We start from the raw sequence: 23,386 nt of genomic DNA, 5'->3' as shown, positions 1-23,386 counted from the left end.
TACATGCCTGGACTACATGCCATTGTTAATGTCTGCTCACTTTCCAAGTCTACTGCATTTCAATTATTTGTGTAGCCGAGAATAGGCCGTATTGTGTCACCCGACAAGCATTAAGGTCAGCCGATTACTGCGGCATATTCTATATATTCTGGCTGTAGAATAAGATCATGTAATGTCCGAGAATACAGTCTAGTCTAATTCAAAGACGAACTGACGGCCATCTGGTAAGAGCCTGTGTGGTTCTAGAAGGAACGTGCAGGGTAAGAGAGAGCCAGCAGGGTAAGGATGTGTTGTGTTGTTAGTATTTACCTCCAGTGTAGGTGACAGCCAGCAGGGTAAGGATGTGTTGTTTGTTAGTATTTACCTCCAGTGTAGGTGACAGCCAGCAGGGTAAGGATGTGTTGTGTTGTTAGTATTTACCTCCAGTGTAGGTGACAGCCAGCAGGGTAAGGATGTGTTGTGTTGTTAGTATTTACCTCCAGTGTAGGTGACAGCCAGCAGGGTAAGGATGTGTTGTGTTGTTAGTATTTACCTCCAGTGTAGGTGACAGCCAGCAGGGTAAGGATGTGTTGTGTTGTTAGTGTTTACCTCCAGTGTAGGTGACAGCCAGCAGGACCAGTTCCTGTTGGGGGACATCCAGTCTCTCTGCCACCTGCTGTAACAGTCCCTGGGCTACAACACTGGCCGGGCTCCTCACACTGAGGTACGAGTCCAAGCTCACGTACACATGGCACAAAACTGCAGAGGGAGTTTAGGGACAGTTTAGAAATAAGATCACGATTAAATTCACCTGGCTGTCTAAGGTACGTTGTATGGCCAATATACCAGGGCTGAAGGCTGTTCATATTCCCAGTGCTGGACGCCTGTATACCTGAGCCCTGGAATATTAGCCATGTACAAAAAACCCCCAGCTTGCCTTATTGCTATAATATACCTGTTACTAACATAATAAGAACCGTGAAGAATTGTGGTACCTGTGTCAAACTGTATCATATACTATGGATTTGCTCCAATCAGCGTCAAGGGTATGAACCACCTAATTTATAATTTAACAATTTGGCGCAAGTGTGTTTGGTACTTGGACAATAATAGCTACCATAGCCAAGAGCAATTCTTAGGGAAGATGCAATGCAAATTGCCTGGATACAATGCGTTGGCGATATACCACAAACCTCTGACTTGCCTTATTGCTATTATAAACTGGTTTACAATGCAAAAAGATTCCTCATGGTATAGCATATCATATTCCATGGCTTTCAGCCAATCAGCATTTAGGATTCAGATCACCTGGTATACTATATTGGATATACCACAAATGTCAGCCAATCAGCATCCAGGACACAAACAACCCTGGTTTATAACAGTTTATAGAAATAAAGTTCTGATTTGACCTGAAAGGTCAGTAGCTAGTACATGAGGTGGTATAGTACATGAGAGGGTCTATTACATGAGGGGGTCTAGTACATGAAGTGGTATAGTACATGAGTATGTCTAGTACATGAAGTGGTACAGTACATAAGGGGGTCTAGTACATGAGAGGGTCTAGTACTGTACATTATGTTGTCTAGTACATGAGGTGGGCTAGTACTGTATATGATGTTGTCTAGTACATGTGGTGGGCTAGTACATGAGGGGATCTAGTACATGAGGTTTTCTAGTACATGAGGTTTTCTAGTACATGAGGTTGTCTAGTACATGAGGTGGTCTGGAATAACAATGGATTCCCTGCTACTTTCAAAAATAATGTCTCTGAAAGTCTCAACCCTGAATGTCATCCCCAGAAACAAACTCAGGAAACAGCCTATGATGGGAGGAATGCGAGAAAGACTGAAAGTAGGTCTTCATCCCAAATGGCAACCTATACCTTAGAAGGTGACTATGGACCAGAGGAAGTATTTGGGACTCACCTTCCCTGTTCTCTATCTGGGTCCCTCTAGTTTGGAGCTCCTTCAGGCTTAGTTGATGGGAAAGTGCCTTGCTCTAAATGGAGGGAAACACATGGAATTCAGACCACATTCATCCTGTCTGAGAACACTTTCTTAACTTAACTGGATTGTTGTGGTGTGGTTTCTACAGGAAATGAGACAATAGTCCCAAAATACCAAAAACCTTTAGAGACGGGCTTAAAGGAAACCTGGAACTTCAAAAATAAATATATTTCCACAATGACGTTTGAATACACATTTTTATTTATTTTTGCTTCCGAGTATAGTCTCTTACCTTTCTGTTGGGTGAATACTCATCCACTGTGCTGGAGAACGAAACAAAATCAAACAATGTTATTTATGCTTTCTATTCCTTTTACCTTAATTTTGCCAGGCAAGAATGACTTGTTTTAAACCATTTTAATGAACTAGTAACCATTTGTTTCATATTATTTGTGTTGTGTTTTACCCTGTTTTTTATTACCAGCTTGATGATTTCCAATTCATGATTGAGCCCTTGCATCGTCACAGCTACTCCCAGTGGACTTGGTAAAGTCAAGCTAAGACATGTCTTCCGAAATACATGAAATCTGGTCTTATCGCCCTGCTCACAGAACCAGGACATCTACACTGGAATTCTTATGTGCCAGAAGGAACACACTCTCAGACCTTTTACCTTGATTAATCTTAGGTGCAAAGCCGCCACAAGGTGGCGCTAGAGCCTGACGAGGCAAGGCAAACAAATTTGATTGCTAATCAATTGCACTTGTCTTTTTTATTCTGTGACTACACATGTACTAAACATGAGAATTATGTATACAGAGTAGCGATGGCACCATTCAGTTTAACTGCCTTTATTGTCAAGGTGAAATGAGACTAGTCACCATTCATCTCTGTGCCTCCATGGTCCTGATTAAATACAGCAAGGCTAAATATGATGAGAGTGCCTGTCGGATATTAGACATCCCCATCTGATCCCTTCAATTAATCACTCTGCTATAATCAGCCAGGCTTGGCCTGGTTCATGTGATGGATAGCAGGAAATGCATCATCATCTCTCAGTCGTCGGTGCGTCCCAAACAACCTACCAGCTGCCTAGGCCTGTCACTAAGCCTACACCCTGAGGGAGGGATCCCATTCGGGCCCCACATCAATGCAGACCAAATGACAGCCCGGTTCTCCTTGTGTGTCATTGTCTTCCAAGTCTCACTGGGAAACAGTGATGATTACTGCCAAAAGGCTCCTGGTTCAATAAAGACTCATTGGATTTAATGTTATGAATGAGGCCGTCATTAGCCAGCAGGCTTTTCATTAGTTGAAGACCCTAAGAAGCGGGGTGTGTTGTTTCACTTAGCATGTGTACTCTATGTCAGTGGAGGTATATAACTATTTCCAACCAAGATTTCCACAGAACATCAGGGTGAAAATATTTTTTGGACCTAACTTGCCATTTTGTATTTGTATGTTCTCTTTGTTAAATGATAACCTTAATATTTGGTCACATGAGCTATTTTATTTAATGGTTTCATAGAAATAAGGGCGTAGCTAACACTTTGGCATGACCTTCCATGTTTCTCCCTGGACATGCAACATCAGAGGGAGCTGGAAAACACATTGGTCCAATTGTTCCTATTGTCCTGCCGAGGAGAAAGGTTTCAAATGACATACAGGAACTGTGTCATAGGGGAACACTGTTCTCTCTCTGTATCACTCTTCATCTCCATTTGGTCACATGTGGCTGCAGGGCACTGACGACTACAACCAGCTTCCGTCTCATGCCAGTAGACTGTTTTGGAGTGCTGCAGATTCTTTCCCAAATGGTTCCCTGGTCACCCCTTCCCAAAGGCACTTTTAAACAGAACCCACAAGTCACTACAAAGTGAACAGAATGATGATGATGGCATTTGAGACTCAGTGCAAGCCTAATAGTGACACCCACCCAGCCAGTCCACATCCAGGATGCACACCGCCGGGCGTGGCCGGGCCAGTCCACATCCAGGATGCACACCGCCGGGCGTGGCCGGGCCAGTCCACATCCAGGATGCACACCGCCGGGCGTGGCCGGGCCAGTCCACATCCAGGATGCACACCGCCGGGCGTGGCCAGGCCAGTCCACATCCAGGATGGGTCTGTCTACAGCAGGACAGTTATCTGGTTGGGTTGTTAATGGACGGTGACCCGGGGAGGGGGTGACGCGGGGAGGGGGTGTCGCGGGGAGGGGGTGTCACGGGGAGGGGGTGTCGCGAGGAGGGGGTGTCGCGGGGAGGGGGTGTCGCGGGGAGGGGGTGTCGCGGGGAGGGGGTGTTGCGGGGAGGGGGTGTCGCGGGGAGGGGGTAGCTCGGTCCAATGACCCCCAGGGACCTGCTTGTGATTGGAAGGTGGGGGCCAGTGGGGAGAGTTGATATGGGATGTGTCCCAGTCCTCTAACAGGCAGAAGGCAGAACCGTGTTTACACTCCCAGTTCAAAGGGCAAACAGCTTTCATTAACCATGGAAGCCTGGTTGGTATGCAGCTATGTCTCTGGAGAGAACAGCAGGGCATACACGCTGCAACTCTTTATACTTTTGGGGGTATTTTTTCATCACAGACCTCTTGGTTTTTAAAGTACAGTAAATGACAGAAGACTTGGATTTTTGTAATTGTAACATAGTCTGGGTTTTTTTGGGATGTGAGTTTTCCAAAATGGAAGGAATGTCGAATGGATGGAAATGGCAATAATTCAGCAAATGGTACAAGGACCCTTTCTGTGTTCCCATTCTCTGTCTCTGAGTCTTACAGCCCTTGATACAGAGGCAGACAAACCCGGCAACACAACACAGCACCGAACACTGCGACCACTCTTAATTCATCAATGCATTCCTTTAGTCTGAATACAAGTGAGTTACTAAAAACAGCCCTTAGTCCATGACATTCCCTGGACACAGGACCCGCTCTTCCTCCAGGACACTTGATCTGTTCTATTAAGTGTTCTCAGTTGTCAGCCACTTTTTGGTATATAAATAATCCAACTTAAATGGTACCCTATTCTTTTTATAGTGAAAAATTCTTTACAGCCACCTATAGGCGTGACGACTCATACATCGTATTCTCTTTTTAAGTTCTTTGGACCAAACTAGTCTGATGAGGGAAGCTTAACTCTCCTAGTGGGCCTGTGAGAGATTCCCAGGGACGGTATCTTTTCCCCTTAATATTTTCAGGCCAGTGGGTAAGAGCTGTTGGTGTTTCCATCCCATGCTGACATATAACCTGTGATGTCATGTTATGCCCTATACTTTCAGTAATGTAATCACATTGCATTACTCATTATCCTCCAGGGAAAAGCCACAGTGCTGGAATGACTTGGAATAGCTTTTTATTTATGATGTACTGTTATGATATGTGAAGCGTGTATACGATGCGTTCAGTTAAGGTTTAATTTATTTATTGTTCCCATTTAGGAACGGTCGTTTTGTCTAGAGTGGGACACGGGTGTCAAGAATTAATAACAGCCCTAGCTTTGGAGAATGATGGATACATTTGCCATCTACAGGACATATCTAAGACACAGGTGTTAGCGTTTTTTGTCCAGTAACTGGACATTTGAAACCCTGGTCCTTTAAAAGTATAATCTTAAATATGCCTTGTACAGTATATTGTGCAGAAACTGACCAACAGACAGCCAAATCTGATTTCATTTTAGTTAATTCTATATTTTCTTTGAATACTGTTGATTACTGAAATCAAGTTGTTATTCCTCGGGCACTTGTATTTGTGAATAAACATCATATTAATCAAAACATTTACTGTATGACCTTTCTACATCAACGGATGAGAAAACAGCCTCTATATTATTTCAGGGTGGTGGTCAAAAGTGTTGCACTTATTAAGAGAATAGGTTCCATTTGAGACACAAAGCCACGTATTAAGTCAGATTTCCTGCTCACTGTCTGGAACCCGCCCTTAGGAGAGCTAACGCACACGCATGAATTACATATAAATTATTCATTAATCATGTAAATTATTCCATCATCCAGGTCATAATGCCTCAGGATGTGGTAGACATAAGGACACTCACTGTCTGCGATGCAACCTCAGGAGCTTCTGTAGTTCTTTCTGCTCCTTCTCCAGAGTTGGATACTCGTACAGGTCGTCCAGTACGAAGCGATACAACGTCTGAAAAACAAGAGGCAAAGTTCTATCCCTCGCCCGTCGCCACGATGTCACGTACTACGTTCATCGCCGAGCCCATCCTCCCCCTCCGCCTCGACGCTCCGACGTACCTTCATGAAAAGTTTAACGTGCTCATCTTCCCGAAGGAAGTCCCTGTAGAGAGTGGTCCACTTTGTCACCAGGTGCAGGACTTTCCGTTTCCTCTCCAGAGCCTCCTTCCCGTCCTCTTTAACCCGGTGGGGTCTCTTCGAACAATAGGTGGGTCCAGGAGTTAAGGTAAGGTATTGGTGGGTAAGAGTGGACGTTTCAGGTGTGTCCACGGGGTTTGTTGGATTTAGGTGTGTATGTTTTAATTCCAAGGCTTTGTGTGTTTGCAGTTCTACCATTCGAGTGCACTGTGGCTGTAGCGGTGACCACCACAATGTGTACATTACAAGGATATTGTCCGAGTAGAGCCTGACACAGATCACTGGTGGACATGACTACCAAGTATGTCAAAAGGAAATCATCCAGAAATGGCTCTGCGAAACAGGAAACGACAGTCAGTTAGAATGGAAAATCCTCAACTTGAACTGGACCGAGTTCTTGAAAAGCCTATGTCAGAAAGGTATGCTGTAAAAAGTGGGGTCATTCAATTCACACATCTTTCAAAACCACACCAAGAAGTTTGCTCCCTGTAAGCACAGATTACCTCAAAGTGTGCTCATCCACACTGTGTCCACACTGTGCACAATGTGCTCATCCATTATTTAAACCAAACAGTAAAAATACATTTGACACTCACGGTGTTACGGACATCTTTCATAAACGACTGATCTTTTCCCTGTATTCATCCAAACCCTTCCCACCACCAGCTACTGTTGACTCCAAACCTATCCACCAGTCCCTTTCTTCTGTCTCTTTATGTCCACACCATGCCTGGCTCATTTAGCACTGACCTTGAACAACAGACACTACGGAGGTTTTCAATCATCACACTGTCAAAGTGCTGTGTAAAAAAAAAAAAATATTAATAAGAAAATCCTCTGAGCTCACAAGATACTGTAAGAACCAATCATGCTACGCTTATGGTAAGCTGAGGGGGAGATACCAGAACTGGGAACTAATTTGTGCTGAATATAATCACGTATGTATATCACCCCACACGCTGTATGCGTGTTGTGATGTGGATATGCAAAGCACATCGCCTAAAACAAATCATTAGGCAAAGAAAGAGATTTTAATTAGATATGGGACACATCTCGCCCAGTGGAAATAATTACTCCTAACAATCAGTGAAAGACCGTGGGTCGCGCGTGAAATGGGAAAACGATACAACACACGGCGAGTCCAAGCAGACCATTCCACATGCGCGGAATGGGCTTTTCAAATGGATCCTGTTGAAAAGGTAAGTGAAGCACTGAGAACAGAGGATAGGGTGATGACATGTTACATCCTGCTCAGACAGTACAGTGTCACCAGCTTGTTTGTCAAGCCCTTTCAGAAGCCATAAGGCTCATGCAGGAAGAATAGCCCTGAGAGTTACAGAGTTGAGCTTTAATAATGTGACTGTATTTGTCTTCCAGTGGAGTGGGGAGGACTGGGATCGTCCCAGCTCAGTAGACTGATGCCAATAAATGAAGGACAAGATGGGAGCACAGGTTAATAAGGCCAGACGGAGAACCAGCACCATTCAGGGACAGTTCATCAGTGGTTTGAGAGCAGATGTTCATGTGAGGGAGCATTCTGTTGGTTCTAATCTCCTGGTAATGTCCTTGCTTGGTTTACCTTGACTGTGATTGTTGTTAGGCTTTAATTTACTCCTTGGTCAGGCTTTCTTCCATATTCCTAACAGAAGTCTATTATGGCCTGTCCCTGCTCTATCTGTCTCTCTCTCTCTGTTAAAGAATAGCAGGATGGATAAGGCATTGTCAATCTGCCACTTCACTCTCTCTCGCTGACCTCCGCCACAGTCGATGCTTTAAATCCAGTGCCCTTTTCAACACTGTAGTGGCAATCTGATTATTACTTAGCTTATTGCCTATAACCTTAATGTGTTGGCAGCCATCGTTGATGGTTGCTGTCTCGTTGTTTGCTGACAAGGTTAGAGGAAAGGTAATTCCTGGGTATAGGCTTTGATTAAAGTATTTAAAATGGCTTAGAACAATCTACCGAACATATCTGTCAATGTGAAAATATCAGCAGCAGGAACGTCGATATGTGTATGTTTTATCATTTATGTTTGTCTTTGACGATGAGAACCAGTAAATTGTTTTAATTGCTATTTTAGTCAATATCATTAAGGAAATGTAAGTAATTTCATACCCACTGGCAGGTGTTAAACATCCCTGAAACGACTTAGAATGCAGGCTGACAAGACATTTGAAACTCATTGCTCAAGGAGGGTTGACATTTTGTCATGCAGTCCCAGATGGGTTAGTCCAAGTTATGCGCGTCCTTGAAAGGGAGAGGGGAAAGTGACTGCCTACATTAGTGTGTAGATGTGTGTGTATGTGTTAGTGTGTGTGTGTGTGTGTGTGTGTATATGTATGTGCGCATGCACGTGTGTGCCTGCTTGCCAGTTTGTGAGGGTTTTTTCCAAGGAAGAGACAAGGCAGGTCAACAGAAAGACAGAAAGCTGTGTAAACCCCATTAGGAAGGAGGCTCTGTAAGTGTGCCAGACACCGTAGCACTGTACATCCTTTCATTTCACACTAACTTCCCAGGGCTTTGTGGGTTGCGTTCAGCTTCACCAAACACCCCCCTCTCCCCACCCACATCATTATGTTAAACCACACACAGCAGCACACAGTCTCCTCCTCACTCAGCACTTTACGGGGGATCATGTAGACACTCAGCACTATCCCACACCTGAAATACACTGGATTTACTAACACAATACAGTATGGGGTAGGCTGGTTATGTATTTAATAACACAACACGGACTGGGATAGTGTAGTTATGTATTTAATAACACAACACGGACTGGGATAGGCTGGTTATGTATTTAATAACACAACACGGACTGGGATAGGCTGGTTATGTATTTAATAACACAACACGGACTGGGATAGGCTGGTTATGTATTTAATAACACAACACAGACTGGGATAGGCTGGTTATGTATTTAATAACACAACACGTACTGGTATAGGCTGGTTATGTATTTAATAACACAACACGGACTGGGATAGGCTGGTTATGTTTTTAATAACACAACATGGACTGGGATAGGCTGGTTATGTATTTAATAACACAACACGGACTGGGATAGGCTAGTTATGTATTTAATAACACAACACGGACTGGAATAGGCTAGTTATGTATTAATATAACACAACACGGACTGGGATAGTGTAGTTATGTATTTAATAACACAACACGGACTGGGCTAGGCTGGTTATGTATTTAATAACACAACGTGGACTGGGCTAGGCTGGTTATGTATTTAATAACACAACACGGACTGGGCTAGGCTGGTTATGTATTTAATAACACAACGTGGACTGGGCTAGGCTGGTTATGTATTTAATAACACAACACGGACTGGGCTAGGCTGGTTATGTATTTAATAACACAACACGGACTGGGCTAGGCTGGTTATGTATTTAATAACACAACACGGACTGGGCTAGGCTGGTTAAGTCCCACAATGAAGGCCTTAATTGACCAGACCTAGAACACACACACTTGTCATCATTCCCTAATACACTCACACACATGCAGACACATGCGCACCTGTTTTGCTATTGTGACTACACGATTTCTTTCTGTGTATTCTTCCCAGTCAACATTGACCCGAGGCCAGTCTGCTGAGCAGCTATACCACACACACGTCTCCATGTCTCAGTCTTCTACCCGTCAGGAAACTGGACCGATCCGTTTCATACGGCACCCGATGAGCCCCGGTCCAAAGTAGTGAGCAGCAAGCGAGAAACCAGCCAATGAATATTTCATTAAGCTGTGGGACTCGAGGCAGTTAGATCTACTGTGGCAGGATCTGCTTCCCAGCATCCACATCAAGCTCTCCTGCAGTACGAAAAGCCCCTCGCCACCACCAACTGCTGTGCAGGCAGATGCAGTTCAATTGCACCATGACATTCTGGAATGTTCTGTATCCCATATTGGCCACGAAAACACACGGTTCACAAAGTCTAGCTGTCATGGATGATGAGGTCTAAGGGCTGCTGGTGATCCTTCTGTGTTAGGAGACCAGAGGAAAGGAAGAAATGGGCTGTGGACAGCCTGTGAGCTACGGTTGGGGATTCAGCATGCTCATATTTTCCTATAACCTCAATGGAAAGGTATTGGAAGGCAGAAGGTATAAACAGGAAGTCCAAAATCCTACAACAAGAATTTCTCGTAATCCTGGTGAAAGTTCCATGATCCTGTTTATTATTTTTACACTGCCAGCAATGGTAGGAGATCATGCCCTGGTTGTTGCGTTCAGAAGGCAAAGCAGGTCTGTGGTAACTCTTAACAGCCTTGGGTTGTTGATGGGAATATGTTCTATTAACAAACCAGTCATGGGGCCTCTGCGTGTCCAAAATGACACCCTATTTCCAGTGTAGTACACAACTATTTATACCTCTATTTACCAGGACCTGTAGTGAATAGTGTGTAATTTGGGATTCAGATGCTGTCTTGGGTCTGCCTTCAGGGAACATAGCGTGGATTGCTCCACAGGCCTGAGTAGTACAGCAGCTTCCAGTGGACCTGAACAAGGCAGATATTAGATGATAGAAACAGCCAATGACTCCCACGCTTTGTACTTGGACATGTGAGAAAGGACCACTACAGATTGACAGAAGATGAAAAGGGATTGACTTGCAAATTGCATCAGAGACTGTATGTGATGTTATTCATTGTTTTCCCTACCAGCAATTTTCCTTTCAATACAGAGATGAAATGGAAACAATATGTAACTAACATTTCAAGGACACAAGGGTTAATTTAGCATGTGCATTCAATTAAATCGAACAGTAGCTCTACATCTGAACAGTAATGGCATCAGATCACAATTTGTCTTCCAATGTCCAACAGGAATCCCAGAAACGGAATGGAATGAATTGATTCCCACCATCAACTGATTAGGCAATACAGCAACCAATCAATCAAACTGGTATTTCTTTGCATTTCAATAAGCATTAGTCTAATTATTGATCAATTCAACTTGTGAAAGCAGCACGTTAATTTGTCTGACACACACAGTTGTCATCTCTGACATTACCCCAGAGAGCAATTAGGCAGAATCTTAACGAAGACTTCTAATCAGATCCCGCCACTCATACATAATGCAGCGGTCTGGTTATTATAATGAACGCTGGTGTTCCAAACGTCACCTTGTTCACAGTGTACTTGCCATAGGGCTTGGGCAAAAAATAGTTCCCTATATTAGGGACTAGGATGCCATTTATCCCTCTCATGGATAAAGGATCAGAGCAGATCATTAGTGTATGGACCTCCAACCAAGGCATACATCTGGATGTATACTGTCTGTATTACTGCTTTGCTGAATCTCTCCCTGAGGAAAGGCAAGGCACAGTGTTCCAATTGGCTTTGTTAGTTTGTTTGGGACGTGTACATTTTGTTTGTGACTGAATCTCTGCTGAGGTTAAATCAGTAGCCGCACTTTGTCTAAACATCAAAAGGCAAGTGTGAGTACCCCCCCAACAGAGAACCTTCTAATGGTGTCCCAAATGACACACTATCACTTTTAGAGTGTGTCACCTTTTCACTGGAGTGCCATTAGGAGAGAGGCATTGCATACCTCCCAAAGAGATCCAGCCCACAGTGTCGCTTTAGGCGGACATGTACAGTTCAGCATTGGGTCTTGGTCATTACTTTTTCCAACATGAGGCTGGTGTGGTTTTGAAGGAAGTGCCATCTGTCCGAAATGCATTGCCCTGATTATCACAGGGCCAGCCAGGTCTAACATCTGGACCCGGTCGTGGTCCGTGTCCGTGGAGTGGGTATTGCATCTGTATGAACAGTTCTTCACTTAAGAAATCAATTGTGTATGAGGAGGTTTGAGTATATAAGTTTGCCAACACATGGCCGTTATCCCAAATGGCACCCTATTCACTAATCCCTGGAGAATAGGGTTGCCCCCTTTTGGAATAAAACCATAAGTCATCATATTGCTGCCTGCCTGTTTAAGTTTATTGCATTCCCATCAGCACCCTATCTCCTCCATCTTCTCCCTGGGAGCCTGGTGACAGGTTTACTACAGACAATATGTTATAGTTTTATAGTTTTAGTGAAGCTGAGAGCCTCTTATTATCACATATGACCCCAACCCGCCTCCGACTGGTGGAGTCAATTCCAAATGGACTGTGGAGTCAATGTGTGTAAGATCACTGAGCTACGATCAATGTCTCATCAGGACTTCCAGAGCGGAGTCCCTGGTTCCTCCGTCCACAGACCATGGCCATTGGTATGACCCCAGAACATGACTCACCTGACTCCACTGGCATGAATGAGAAGGCTCCAATACCCACCGATTTATTCTCAATCAATCTTTCACTGGGCTTTCCCTCTCCTTGCCTTGTTAAAACACACTGTACAATGGAAAATGGATTCTGAGGGGAGAGTCATGGAGCTCCTTCGGTGTGTTTGAGAAGGATGCGAGGAGGAATTGAGTGAGCTAATCCTTTAAGATCTATCAACAAGCTCTATCGCCCTCTGGGAATTTAGCTTGAACACCTGTCTGCTTGTGGTGTTTTTCAGGAAATCAATAAGATCCAAGTTCCATTTGCAATCTCAACGCAATAGCCACATTGGGGATAATAACGGGAATATTTAACATCTTGTTGTAGGTGCTCTCTGAACCAAGCAGCATCGTTTCTTAAAGCATTCTCTCTGCGTTGCTTTCTGCATCTGCTCCAGATTATATCAGTGATACAGAAAAAGACTAGGGATTCAGATCAGTTCAGTAACTCCACAAGTATTTCCTCATCAAAATGAGCAATGATCTGTGGTCTGAGGGGAGCAAGGCACAGAGCAGGAAGTCTGATGGGAACTCATCCGTGACCGGCTGTGTTCATCTCCTATCACCCCTGCTTCCATACATCAGCCTTCCAGAACCAGCCAACATCTTTCTATCACTACTGTCTTTCTCTTCTTTTTGTTTTTTGCAATCAATCTATCTAATTTTACCTCATTCTCTCACTCAGTTATACCCTCTCTCTGATCAACATCCACAGTAGGCCCTCCTCAATCCATCTTTTGTATGATCCTCTCCCCTCTCTCCTCTCCTCTCTCTCCTCTCCCCTCTCTCCTCTCCTCTCTCTCCTCTCCCCTCTCTCCTCTCCTCTCTCTCCTCTCCCCTCTCTCCTCTCCTCTCTCTCCTCTCTCCTCTCCTCTCTCCTCTCCCCTCTCTCCTCTCTCTCCTCTCCCCTCTCCCCTCTCCCCTCTCCCCTCTCCCCTCTCCCCTCTCCTCATTCTCCTTCTGCTCTCCTCTCCCCAGTCTCCTCTCCATTTTCTATTTCTCCTTTTTCCGCTCTCTCTACTCTCTTTTCCCCTCTCACCTCTTTCTTTCTCCTATGTCCGTCCTCCTCCTCTCTCAGCTCCTCTCTCTCCTCCCTGTACATGCTGGTAAGTCAATGTGGTTTGTTTTGACTTTGAACCAGGAGTTTATATAGGCACAGTTCTCGTTTACAATACCCGAGACTGGGATCTGGCCCAAAGTAGTTCACTATATAAAGTACAAGGACACATTTTTTGAAGGAGCTGAAAGGAATGTCCAAACACTCCAGGGATGATGACGTGTTGTTGGTCTGGTTGGACCTCTCTTGAGGGAGCTACTTGTTAAGACGAGAGCTGTGACCACACACACACACTCGCACACATCCCACATTTTATGTTTTTTGTGGGGGCCTCTAAAGAGATTCCCATTCAAAATTAGATTTTCCCTAAACCTAACATTAATTCTACAACACTAATCCTGACCGTAACCCTAACTACTAATCCTAATTCAAACCAATTGTAACTCTAACCCCAAACGTAACACCCAAACGTAATTTCAAAATCTGGTTTTCCAAGTTATAATAGCCTTGCACATAGTTGTCATCCCCACTGGGATATAATAACCTGTACATACACACCAAGACACACACACACACACATATATACTAACACAATGTACAGTATCCCAGCTGGCCAGCCATTGCTCCATCTGTAGCCATTTATCTGCCTTATACAAATTAATATTCATGAATGACTCTTCCGGTCTGAAAAAGACACCTAATTTGGCATAGATTAACATGAATCAAAAATAGTAGCCAGAGTTCCAACTGAATCATTTAGAGAACAAGTTAATTATCCGTGTCCAGATGAACCCGGGTGGTACACTTCATCTGACCAGCTAAATCATCATCACACCATTGCTTTGATTTAGCTGTGTGAACATTAGGGCAAAGCAGAACATTGGCTCCTCGTACACGACAAAGACTGAGAAGCCCTGAGATAGGGTGGTCTGTGACTGACCTGACTCCTTGGTCTGCTGTATGCTCCCCTGGTGGTCGTGGTCCAGCCTCAGATCGGACAGCAGGTGTTCCAGAATCTTCTCCGGGGTCCCCGACACCACCACATACCTGTCGGAGACAACACTGTCGCCGGATGAGTCTTCCTCGATGGACGACAGAGATCGACTGCTGCTCCACCCCTCCTCTCCATCCCCCTCTCCTTCTCCCTCCACCTCCCCCTCTCCCTCGGTCTCCTCCTCATCTATGTAGCGGAAGTAGGGGACGTCAAAGGTGGGCACCGTGCTGCTCCTGGCGCCGTCCTCCGCCCGGCAGGTGCCGTCACTGCCACCGGCGCTCTCCTCAGAGCCTTCCTCCGAGACGACCTCGTCCTCCTCCTGCTCCACCAGGGCCGCTGGCGCCAGCGGCCCGCCTTCCTCCTGCCACCCCGGTGCCAGGGGCGGCCGGGTGCCCATCCTCACCGTGTCCCGGTGCCCCTCCGTGCTGGTGCCACTGTTGTCGTGGTTACTGCTGCAAGCCTTCCCTCACCCCCGCCCCATTCACCCAGTCCGTCCTATCGGCCCCTCCACCTCTCGGTCCACCTGCTGCAGCTGACGTGGAGCCCAAGGTCCGTCTGATACCCCTGATCCCCTAGTCCAGAGAGAGCTCCTTTCACCCGGGCTGAGACAGAGAGACACTCCCCAACGTCTACCCAGCCAGCCTGCCAGTAAGTGGTGCTCAGACTCGCACTCCCGGTTTACTTACTCTCGCACGCACGCACGCATGCGCGCGCACGCGCGCGCACACACGCGTCCATCCGTCTGTGTGCAAGGGGGCTGCAATGCGAGCGCATGCCGCCTGAAAGATGTGTGCGTGTGTGTGTGTGCCTGAGACGGAGGAGGCGAATGGCTAGAGGGAGGGAGGAGAGAGAGGAAAAACGGGGAGGGGTGGAAAAAGAAGAGAGGCTTACCTCCTGGCCCTCTCCTCCGTTCTCGCCCCTCCCCCGGCTAAGGAAGCGGTGGGGGCCGGCCTCCGCGACGACGCCCTCTGGAGCGTCAGTACGTCCTGGCCCCGCTCCCGCAGACAAACACGGACTGCCTCGTCACTGTGGCCCTGGAGGGAGTTGGGGAGGGGTGGGGGTGAAGAGGGAGGGAGGGAGGTGCATAATCATTAAGGAGATTCCCTGTCTTTTCTTCTCCTCTCCCCACATCACCATTGATTTCCATCACAAAAGCCTCGTCAAATTCAGTCCTCTGAATAAAAGGGAGAGCTCTCCATAGATTAGAATAAAAATTAATTCCTTTTTTTTTATCAGTGAACCATTCAGGAATTGTATTTACATTCACATCATCGAACTCATGCATATTTAATTTAACAGTTGTTCCTCAGAGGATATTAATTAATGGGTGCTGTTCCAAGAACATGATTTATCTATTATTGTTCAGGAACACTCAAACGGGATTTTATGGGACTGTGCTTTCAAGAGTGCAGCAGGGCTTATTGTGCGCAGTAAAAACTCTGACTTTAAATGGTTTGCTGCTGGGCTTCGATGACTTAGTTCAGGGTTTTTAATGGTTTGCTGTTGGCCTTAGATTACTTAATTCAGGGTTTTTAATGGTTTGCTGTTGGGCTTAGATCGCCTAGTTCCGATTTTTTAATGCCGGCTCTGGGTACTCTGTGTTGTGAGGGTTTCCTGACAAAGACAGATAGGGACAGGTGGAGAGCACGCATTCACAAAATATATGCAGGCACTCAACAAACACAACCACACACACACACACACACACACACATGAACAAACAGACCCACGCAAAACACACACTTATACACACAGAACCACAACCGCACACACAGTTGTCAATCTTCCAGACCGTCAGTCTCATTGTAAATCCACTAGCCTGGTAATTTCTCCTTCCCTTTTCCTCTTTATCTCTCTGCTCCCCCCCCCCCCCCCGCCCCCCCCCCGGCACCCCCGCCCCCTCCTTCTCTCACGTACCCTGTCTTTCCTCCCACACAGGGAAGAACAAAGTGCTGCTGCTTACGTGTGTTGTGTCCTCCACCCCCTCTAACTCTTCTCCAGTCTAGATCACAGGTGAACGTCAGTCGTTTTGCCCAGGGAAACAGACCAGACCACCAGCAACACAGTCTGTCACCGCAGAATGCCCTAATATGTACACTGTGAAGCACAATGAATGCCTGTATCCGTGCCGATTCACTAACCTAGTACTCACATTGTGCAGCCAGGTTTGTGTGGGCATTTGTAGAGGTTTGGGCCATTGTAATGGGGGGAGACCTTCTCTGGTAACGGTGTTAAATGTTATTGCTAGTTTATTGCTAGTGTTGCTGTAGAGGCTCGATTTTTGCTGGTGTCGCTGTATTGAGAGCGTATATATGCACACAGTACAAACGTACCGTACAGGTATTAGAATTGTGCACACTGCATGTGACCACAGTTTTTCTCTCCCTCAGGTCCCAATCAAGCACATGAGTTCATTATCTTTATTGATGCTAGTCGCTCAATAAGACAATAATGTCTGGAAGGGTGCATAAATGAGGAAAAGAGCTACATCATCACCGTAATCTGCCTACTAGGCTTACAGTGGAGGGAGTTACACAGGCACTCCTGGAGAATTGGGCCATTTATCAGATTTAACCATTTAAGCCAGGGGATATTGGTCGGACTGGAGGGCAGGGCAAGTAACACAGTGGTTATAATTATAAGGTTGTCGTTTTTTTCTGGGGGGGCCACGTTCAGCCTTCCGTCATGTCCAGTGGTGTCTCCTTGAATGTTTTCATTCTACATCAAAACAAGGAAAGATTGCATAGTACAGATTGCATACTATAGACTGTTGGTGACTAAGATACATCCGATAAAGTGACATTTAAAATAATGATTATAATACACCTCTAATAGTGATTGTGATGGACTTATAATAGGGATTGTATTTGACCTGTAGTGGTGATTGGGATAGACCTGTGATAGTGGTTGTAATAGACATGTAGTAGTGATTGGGATAGACCTGTAGTAGTGATTGGGATAGATTTAGAATAGTGATTGTAATATACCTGTAATAGTGATTGTGATAGACTTATAATAGTGATTGTAAGAGACCTGTAGTAATGATTGTGATAGACTTATAATAGTGATTGTAAGAGACCTGTAGTAGTGATTGTGATAGACTTATAATAGTGATTGTAAAAGACCTGTAGTAATGATTGTGATAGACTTATAATAGTGATTGTAAGAGACCTGTAGTAGTGATTGTGATAGACTTATAATAGTGATTGTAATAGACCTGTAGTAGTGATTGTGATAGACCTGTGATAGTGATTGTGAAATACTTATAATAGTGATTGTAATGCACCTGTAATAGTGAGTGTGATAGACTTATAATAGTGATTGTAATAGACTTATAATAGTGATTCTAAAAGACCTGTAGTAATGATTGTGATAGATTTATAATAGTGATTGTAAGAGACCTGTAGTAGTGATTGTGATAGACTTATAATAGTGATTGTAATAGACCTGTAGTAGTGATTGTGATACACTTTTAATAGTGATTGTAATAGACCTGTGGTAGTGATTGTAATATACTTATAATAGCGATATTGATAGACCTCAAATTCTGACAATAATTCACTAGTAATGGTGATTGATATACACCTGTAGTAGTGATTGTGATATACCTGCAATAGTGATAGACATTCACTTGTGATTGTGATAGATGCTTAATAGTGATTGTGATGGGTGTGTGAGGGTGATTGTAAAAATCCATTCCCTCTCATTAATTATCAGGTGCTTGAAAATGATCCATGCATTGTCTTGAGTATATACTTGTTATAATAACCCAATTGAATGAGTGGAAGAAACATTTAGGAGTCAGTAAGCCCAAAGTGACTGTCCGCACTACAAATGTGTCCCTATCACTACAGTATAGTGCACTAGTTTTGACCAAAGCCCCATGGGGGCAAGTATGGGGAATAGGAAACCATGTCTGTTACTGGGATAATTGGTGCCTATTGAATGTTCGACAGTGCTAAGAGTCTACTGTACGCCACACACTCATACTGGTGGACACAAACACTCACTCACACAGACACGCACATTGCTGCTGGTGGACATGCAATTAGGCAAGCAGACAGGCTGGAAGTGACGGCAGTTTTCTGCTCTAATTGCCTACTGCACTGAGGCATCCAGGGACCTTCTGCACTTAAACTGATCCCAAAGCATGGACGCACGCATGCACGCACGCATGAATGAACAGACACACACACATTGTCTGTCACGAAGCAGACTGAATCCTCTAACACAGGCTTAACACAATCATACCAGAAGATTTGGGCAGTTTCCCAAATCACACCCACTTCCCCAAGAATCCTGGATCAAAGTAGTGGACTACGTAGGGAATAAAGTGTCATTTGGGATGCAGATATTGCAGCAGGGAGGGTTTTTCTTTTCATGCAACTCCAAAAAGGCCATTCATGGTAATGTGTTTTTGGCATCTCCTTACATAGTATGATGTGTACTGTATAATGGCTTTATGCCGAATGGCAGCCTTTTTCCCAATGTAGTGCACTACTTCAGACAGGGCAGATAGGGTAGTGGTGCACTAGGCCATGATAGGGTAGTGGTGCACTAGGCCATGATAGGGTAGTGGTGCACTAGGCCATGATAGGGTAGTGGTGCACTAGGCCATGATAGGGTAGTGGTGCACTAGGCCATGATAGGGTAGTGGTGCACTAGGCCATGATAGGGTAGTTGTGCACTAGGCCATGATAGGGTAGTGGTGCACTAGGCCATGATAGGGTAGTGGTGCACTAGGCCATGATAGGGTAGTGGTGCACTAGGCCATGATAGGGTAGTGGTGCACTAGGCCATGATAGGGTAGTGGTGCACTAGGCCATGATAGGGTAGTGGTGCACTAGGCCATGATAGGGTAATGGTGCACTAGGCCATGATAGGGTAGTGGTGCACTAGGCCATGATAGGGTAGTGGTGCACTAGGCCATGATAGGGTAGTGGTGCACTAGGCCATGATAGGGTAGTTGTGCACTAGGCCATGATAGGGTAGTGGTGCACTAGGCCATGATAGGGTAGTGGTGCACTAGGCCATGATAGGGTAGTGGTGCACTAGGCCATGATAGGGTAGTGGTGCATTAGGCCATGATAGGGTAGTGGTGCACTAGGCCATCTGGGACATAAGCAGTGATTCATGACATTTGAGTGATGGTGGGATTTGCACATATAAAATTAGTAAACACACATTTTAAGTAGGACCTAACACAGCCTGCACACTATAACTAACATCTAACACAGCCTGCACACCATGACTAACACCTAACACAGCCTGAGCACCATTACTAACATCTAACACAGCCTGCACAACATGACTAACACCTAACACAGCCTGCTCACCATGACTAACACCTAACACAGCCTGCACACCATGACTAACCCCTAACACAGCTTGCACACCATGATAAACACCTAACACAGCTTGCACACCATGACTAACCCCTAACACAGCCTGCACACCATAACTAACATCTGACACAACCTGCACACCATGACTAACCCCCAACACAGCCTGCACACCATGATGAATCTCTCTGTCTACCTTTCTCTGTATCTCTGTTCCTCTCAGCCTGTCAGAAACAGTGTTCCTCTTGAAGAGATCATGGTGACCTTTACTGCCACACTGGAATGTTCCCCAACATCATCACTGTAAAAAAGTAACAATCTGTTAGGTGTCATATGCAGTCATATTATTTACAAGTTAAAGGATTACATCATTTTCTGCACAAATCCAGCCAAAATGTGGCTTCCATTTCAAGCCAACCCTTCTCAGTTGAAGAGATGAAATGACTGCCACACTGTGAGCCCTGGGGGCAATTACAGTTCACTATTTTGCTCAATGATAGAACAAAAACCTTTTTTCAACTAGTTGGCTCAGTTACTGGCTAAGGTATAGACTCAGTTACTGGCTCAGGGAATCAATCTATCCACCAGGTTATTGGTCAGACTCTCTAATCCCAGTCTCCGGACCCACTTCTGCCGTCAGACACCACACACTGGCCACACACCCACACCTGGGAATGCTTTAGTTAATTCACAGTCTGTACAGTTTTAACATTTTCAGTTACTACAGTTAATGCAGGTAATACATTCAGGAAATCAAGTTGAAACTAATCAGCCAAATCGTACGTTGTCAAACGTCTCAGTCAGAGCGGGAACACCTTTCAAGTCCCGAGGCACAGTGAGAGATGCTGGGGGTCTGTAGACTGTGTAGATGTGGAATTCTGTTCAGTACTGGAGCCTGTTGATACAACGGAGATATACAGAACATTCCCTCTTTCTTCCTCTCTCTCTCTTTCACCTGCTTGCTTTATCTCTCTTTCTTTCTCTGTCCTCCTCACCCTTTCTTGCTCTCTTTTCACTCTCTGACCTTGCTCTCTCTCAGGATATAACTTGTATCACAGGACCTGAGAATAAGAAGACTTTAAGGGGCTCTTCATTAGAGTATATGTTTTTTAACGTGACGCAAGTGTCACTGGTTACCATCCAGAAGTGAAGTACTCAAATTCCTTCTTTGGTTGTTAACCTCCATATTAGCCTCGAGGAATTGGCTCTACATTGGAAGTAGATAAACACTGGGAATCAGTACATCAGCACAAATCTAAACTGTTTGATTTGACTTCAAGTGGATCTTACATATGTGAATGTAAAAAAATATATTAGGAAAGACATAGCAAGAAAGACGAGCAGCAGATGATGAGAGCATGGATCCAGTGCCTTCTATGCAATGATGTGGGAGATGGTGGAGTACTCTAATATAGGGAAACAGAAGCCTGGGGAACACTGTAATAACAAGCCCTGCCTTCCATATCAACACAGACCTCCTAGCAAAGACAAGTCACATAATCAATGCCAGGGGCAGCCCTAGGCATAACCGACATTGGCTGGGGCCCCTGACCTCTAGGTGTCCCCAGTCCGCTAGTGAGCACCGGACCAATAGAAAAGAGGGGCCCCCAAAAACACATTTTACTTAGGGCCTTCAAAATGCTAGAACCGGCCCTGATCAATGCCATGCAGAAGTCATGTTGTGGTGGCAGATTAGAAAGAACCACCAAATCTGGTGGTCTAGTGATCTACAGTATGGTGGTCTAATGCTCTACAGTACGGTGGTCTAGTGGTCTACAGTATGTGTATCTAGTGGTCTACAGTATGGGTATCTAGTGGTCTACAGTATGGTGGTCTAGTTGTTTACAGCATGGGTATCTAGTGGTCTACAAAATGGTGGTCTACTGGTTTATCATATGGTAATCTAGTGGTCTACAGTATGGTGATCTAGTGGTCTACAGTATAGTGGTCTAGCGCTCTACAGTATGGTGATCTAGTAGTCTACATTATGGTGGTCTAGTGGTCTACAGTATGGTGATCTAGTAGTCTACAGTATGGTGGTCTAGTGGTCTACAGTATGGTGATCTAGTAGTCTACAGTTTGGTGGTCTAGTGGTCTACATTATGCTGATCTAGTAGTCTAAAGTATGGTGATCTAGTAGTCTACAGTATGGTGGTCTAGTGCTCTACAGTATGGTGATCTAGTGGTCTATAGTATGGTGGTCTAGTGGTCTACAGTATGCTTGTCTATTGCTCTACAGTATGGTGATCTAGTGGTCTACAGTATGGTGGTCTAGTGCTCCACAGTATGGTGTTCTAGTGGTCCACTAGATCTAGTGTCCTACAGTATGGTGATCAAGTGGTCTACAGTATGGTGGTCTAGTGGTCGACAGTATGGTGGTCTAGTGGTTTACAGTTGGTAGTCTACGTCACCAATACATAGAGGGCCTATGGTTGTTTAGTAGTCTATGTCTCTTTCCCCCCTGCATCTGTCCAGGAGAATAAAAATGTCAGAAAAATATGTATCTTTCAGAACAATGTGTAGCACTTTAAAGTACATGCAATGCATTGTGCCGTCCAGTGGAATGCTATCTTTGTTAAATATTTATTTGTCCTGATTGTATGGGAATAAAATGTGTTCCACAGGTTGGAGGTTCCACAGAGTACGGCATTAGAGGTGGCAGTGTGAATATGCCACTGACTGAAGGTATGCAGCGTACAGTTATTACGCTGATATCAAGTTAGAATAGAAGCAAATAAACTGAAAGACTGAATACATTTTTATTCAACAAATAGCTTTGAAAAACATCGCAGGTTCAGTTCAGAATTCATTACTTTCAGATTGGTGTGTTTATTCAAGAAACACTGTAGCTATTATAAATCAAATTAAAGTTGATTGGTTGCTTGCACAGCTATACATTAGAATGAGTTATGACATACAAAATATAGTGTACCGTATAATTATTGACATGAAAGTCATTTAGCGGACTGTTATCCAATGAGGGCAGGCAGGCATTTTCATAATGAGAATAGAATCCTGAGCTCTGGTGTTGCTGGGGCCGTTATCTACCAGCTGAGCTGCGTGGGACTATTAGCTGAGCAGACAGTATATAAACAGGATGTTAAAAGTCAATTTTAATCGAACCGCAAAAGGTTATTGAATGTGAAAGTGCACACAACATTTATGACAGAAACACAACTCGGAAAGCGTTTTGTAAATGCAGTATGGCCGCTGTGGGTTTGGCCAGAGGACCACAGCTACGGGCTTCCAGGTAATCTGCATCAGGTAAAGGAACAGACCATAGCCGTGGTATATTGGCCATATACCACACACCATCGTGCCATATTGCTTAAGTGACCTATGCCTGTATACACAAAAAGCAGCTCACTTATGTGGAAATGGGTCCTGAAAGGGAAGGCAGTTTCATCAGTGTCAAAGCTTTCATCTGGAACCCTTTTATGAACTGATACA

At 44.8% G+C, this 23,386-nt stretch overlaps 1 protein-coding gene across 3 annotated transcripts in view; it reads right to left on the bottom strand.

Annotated features, from left to right (window-relative positions):
* The window catches only part of LOC105018831 (rap guanine nucleotide exchange factor 5), a 31,851-nt gene that overhangs the window by 5,439 nt on the left and 3,026 nt on the right, over nt 1-23,386 (bottom strand). The window contains exons 1-9 of one of the 3 annotated variants that reach the window (XM_029115898.2): nt 20,133-20,230; nt 15,486-15,628; nt 14,541-14,662; nt 6,517-6,595; nt 6,185-6,332; nt 5,980-6,077; nt 2,221-2,251; nt 1,908-1,980; nt 589-738 (exon numbers count right to left, since the gene is read on the bottom strand). In XM_029115898.2, coding sequence (XP_028971731.2) covers nt 589-738; nt 1,908-1,980; nt 2,221-2,251; nt 5,980-6,077; nt 6,185-6,332; nt 6,517-6,554 — 538 coding nt within the window. In that variant the 5' untranslated portion in view covers nt 6,555-6,595; nt 14,541-14,662; nt 15,486-15,628; nt 20,133-20,230. Of the gene's footprint in view, nt 1-588; nt 739-1,907; nt 1,981-2,220; nt 2,252-5,979; nt 6,078-6,184; nt 6,333-6,516; nt 6,596-14,540; nt 14,663-15,485; nt 15,629-20,132; nt 20,231-23,386 lie in introns of those variants that run through there. The other 2 variants (XM_010884572.4, XM_029115897.2) reach the window with 2 other exon arrangements.

Source organism: Esox lucius, chromosome 20, assembly GCF_011004845.1.
Source record: "Esox lucius isolate fEsoLuc1 chromosome 20, fEsoLuc1.pri, whole genome shotgun sequence".
Lineage (NCBI taxonomy): Eukaryota > Metazoa > Chordata > Actinopteri > Esociformes > Esocidae > Esox > Esox lucius.
Note: the sequence above shows the minus strand (reverse complement) of the source record. Positions and strands in the feature narration are given on the sequence as shown.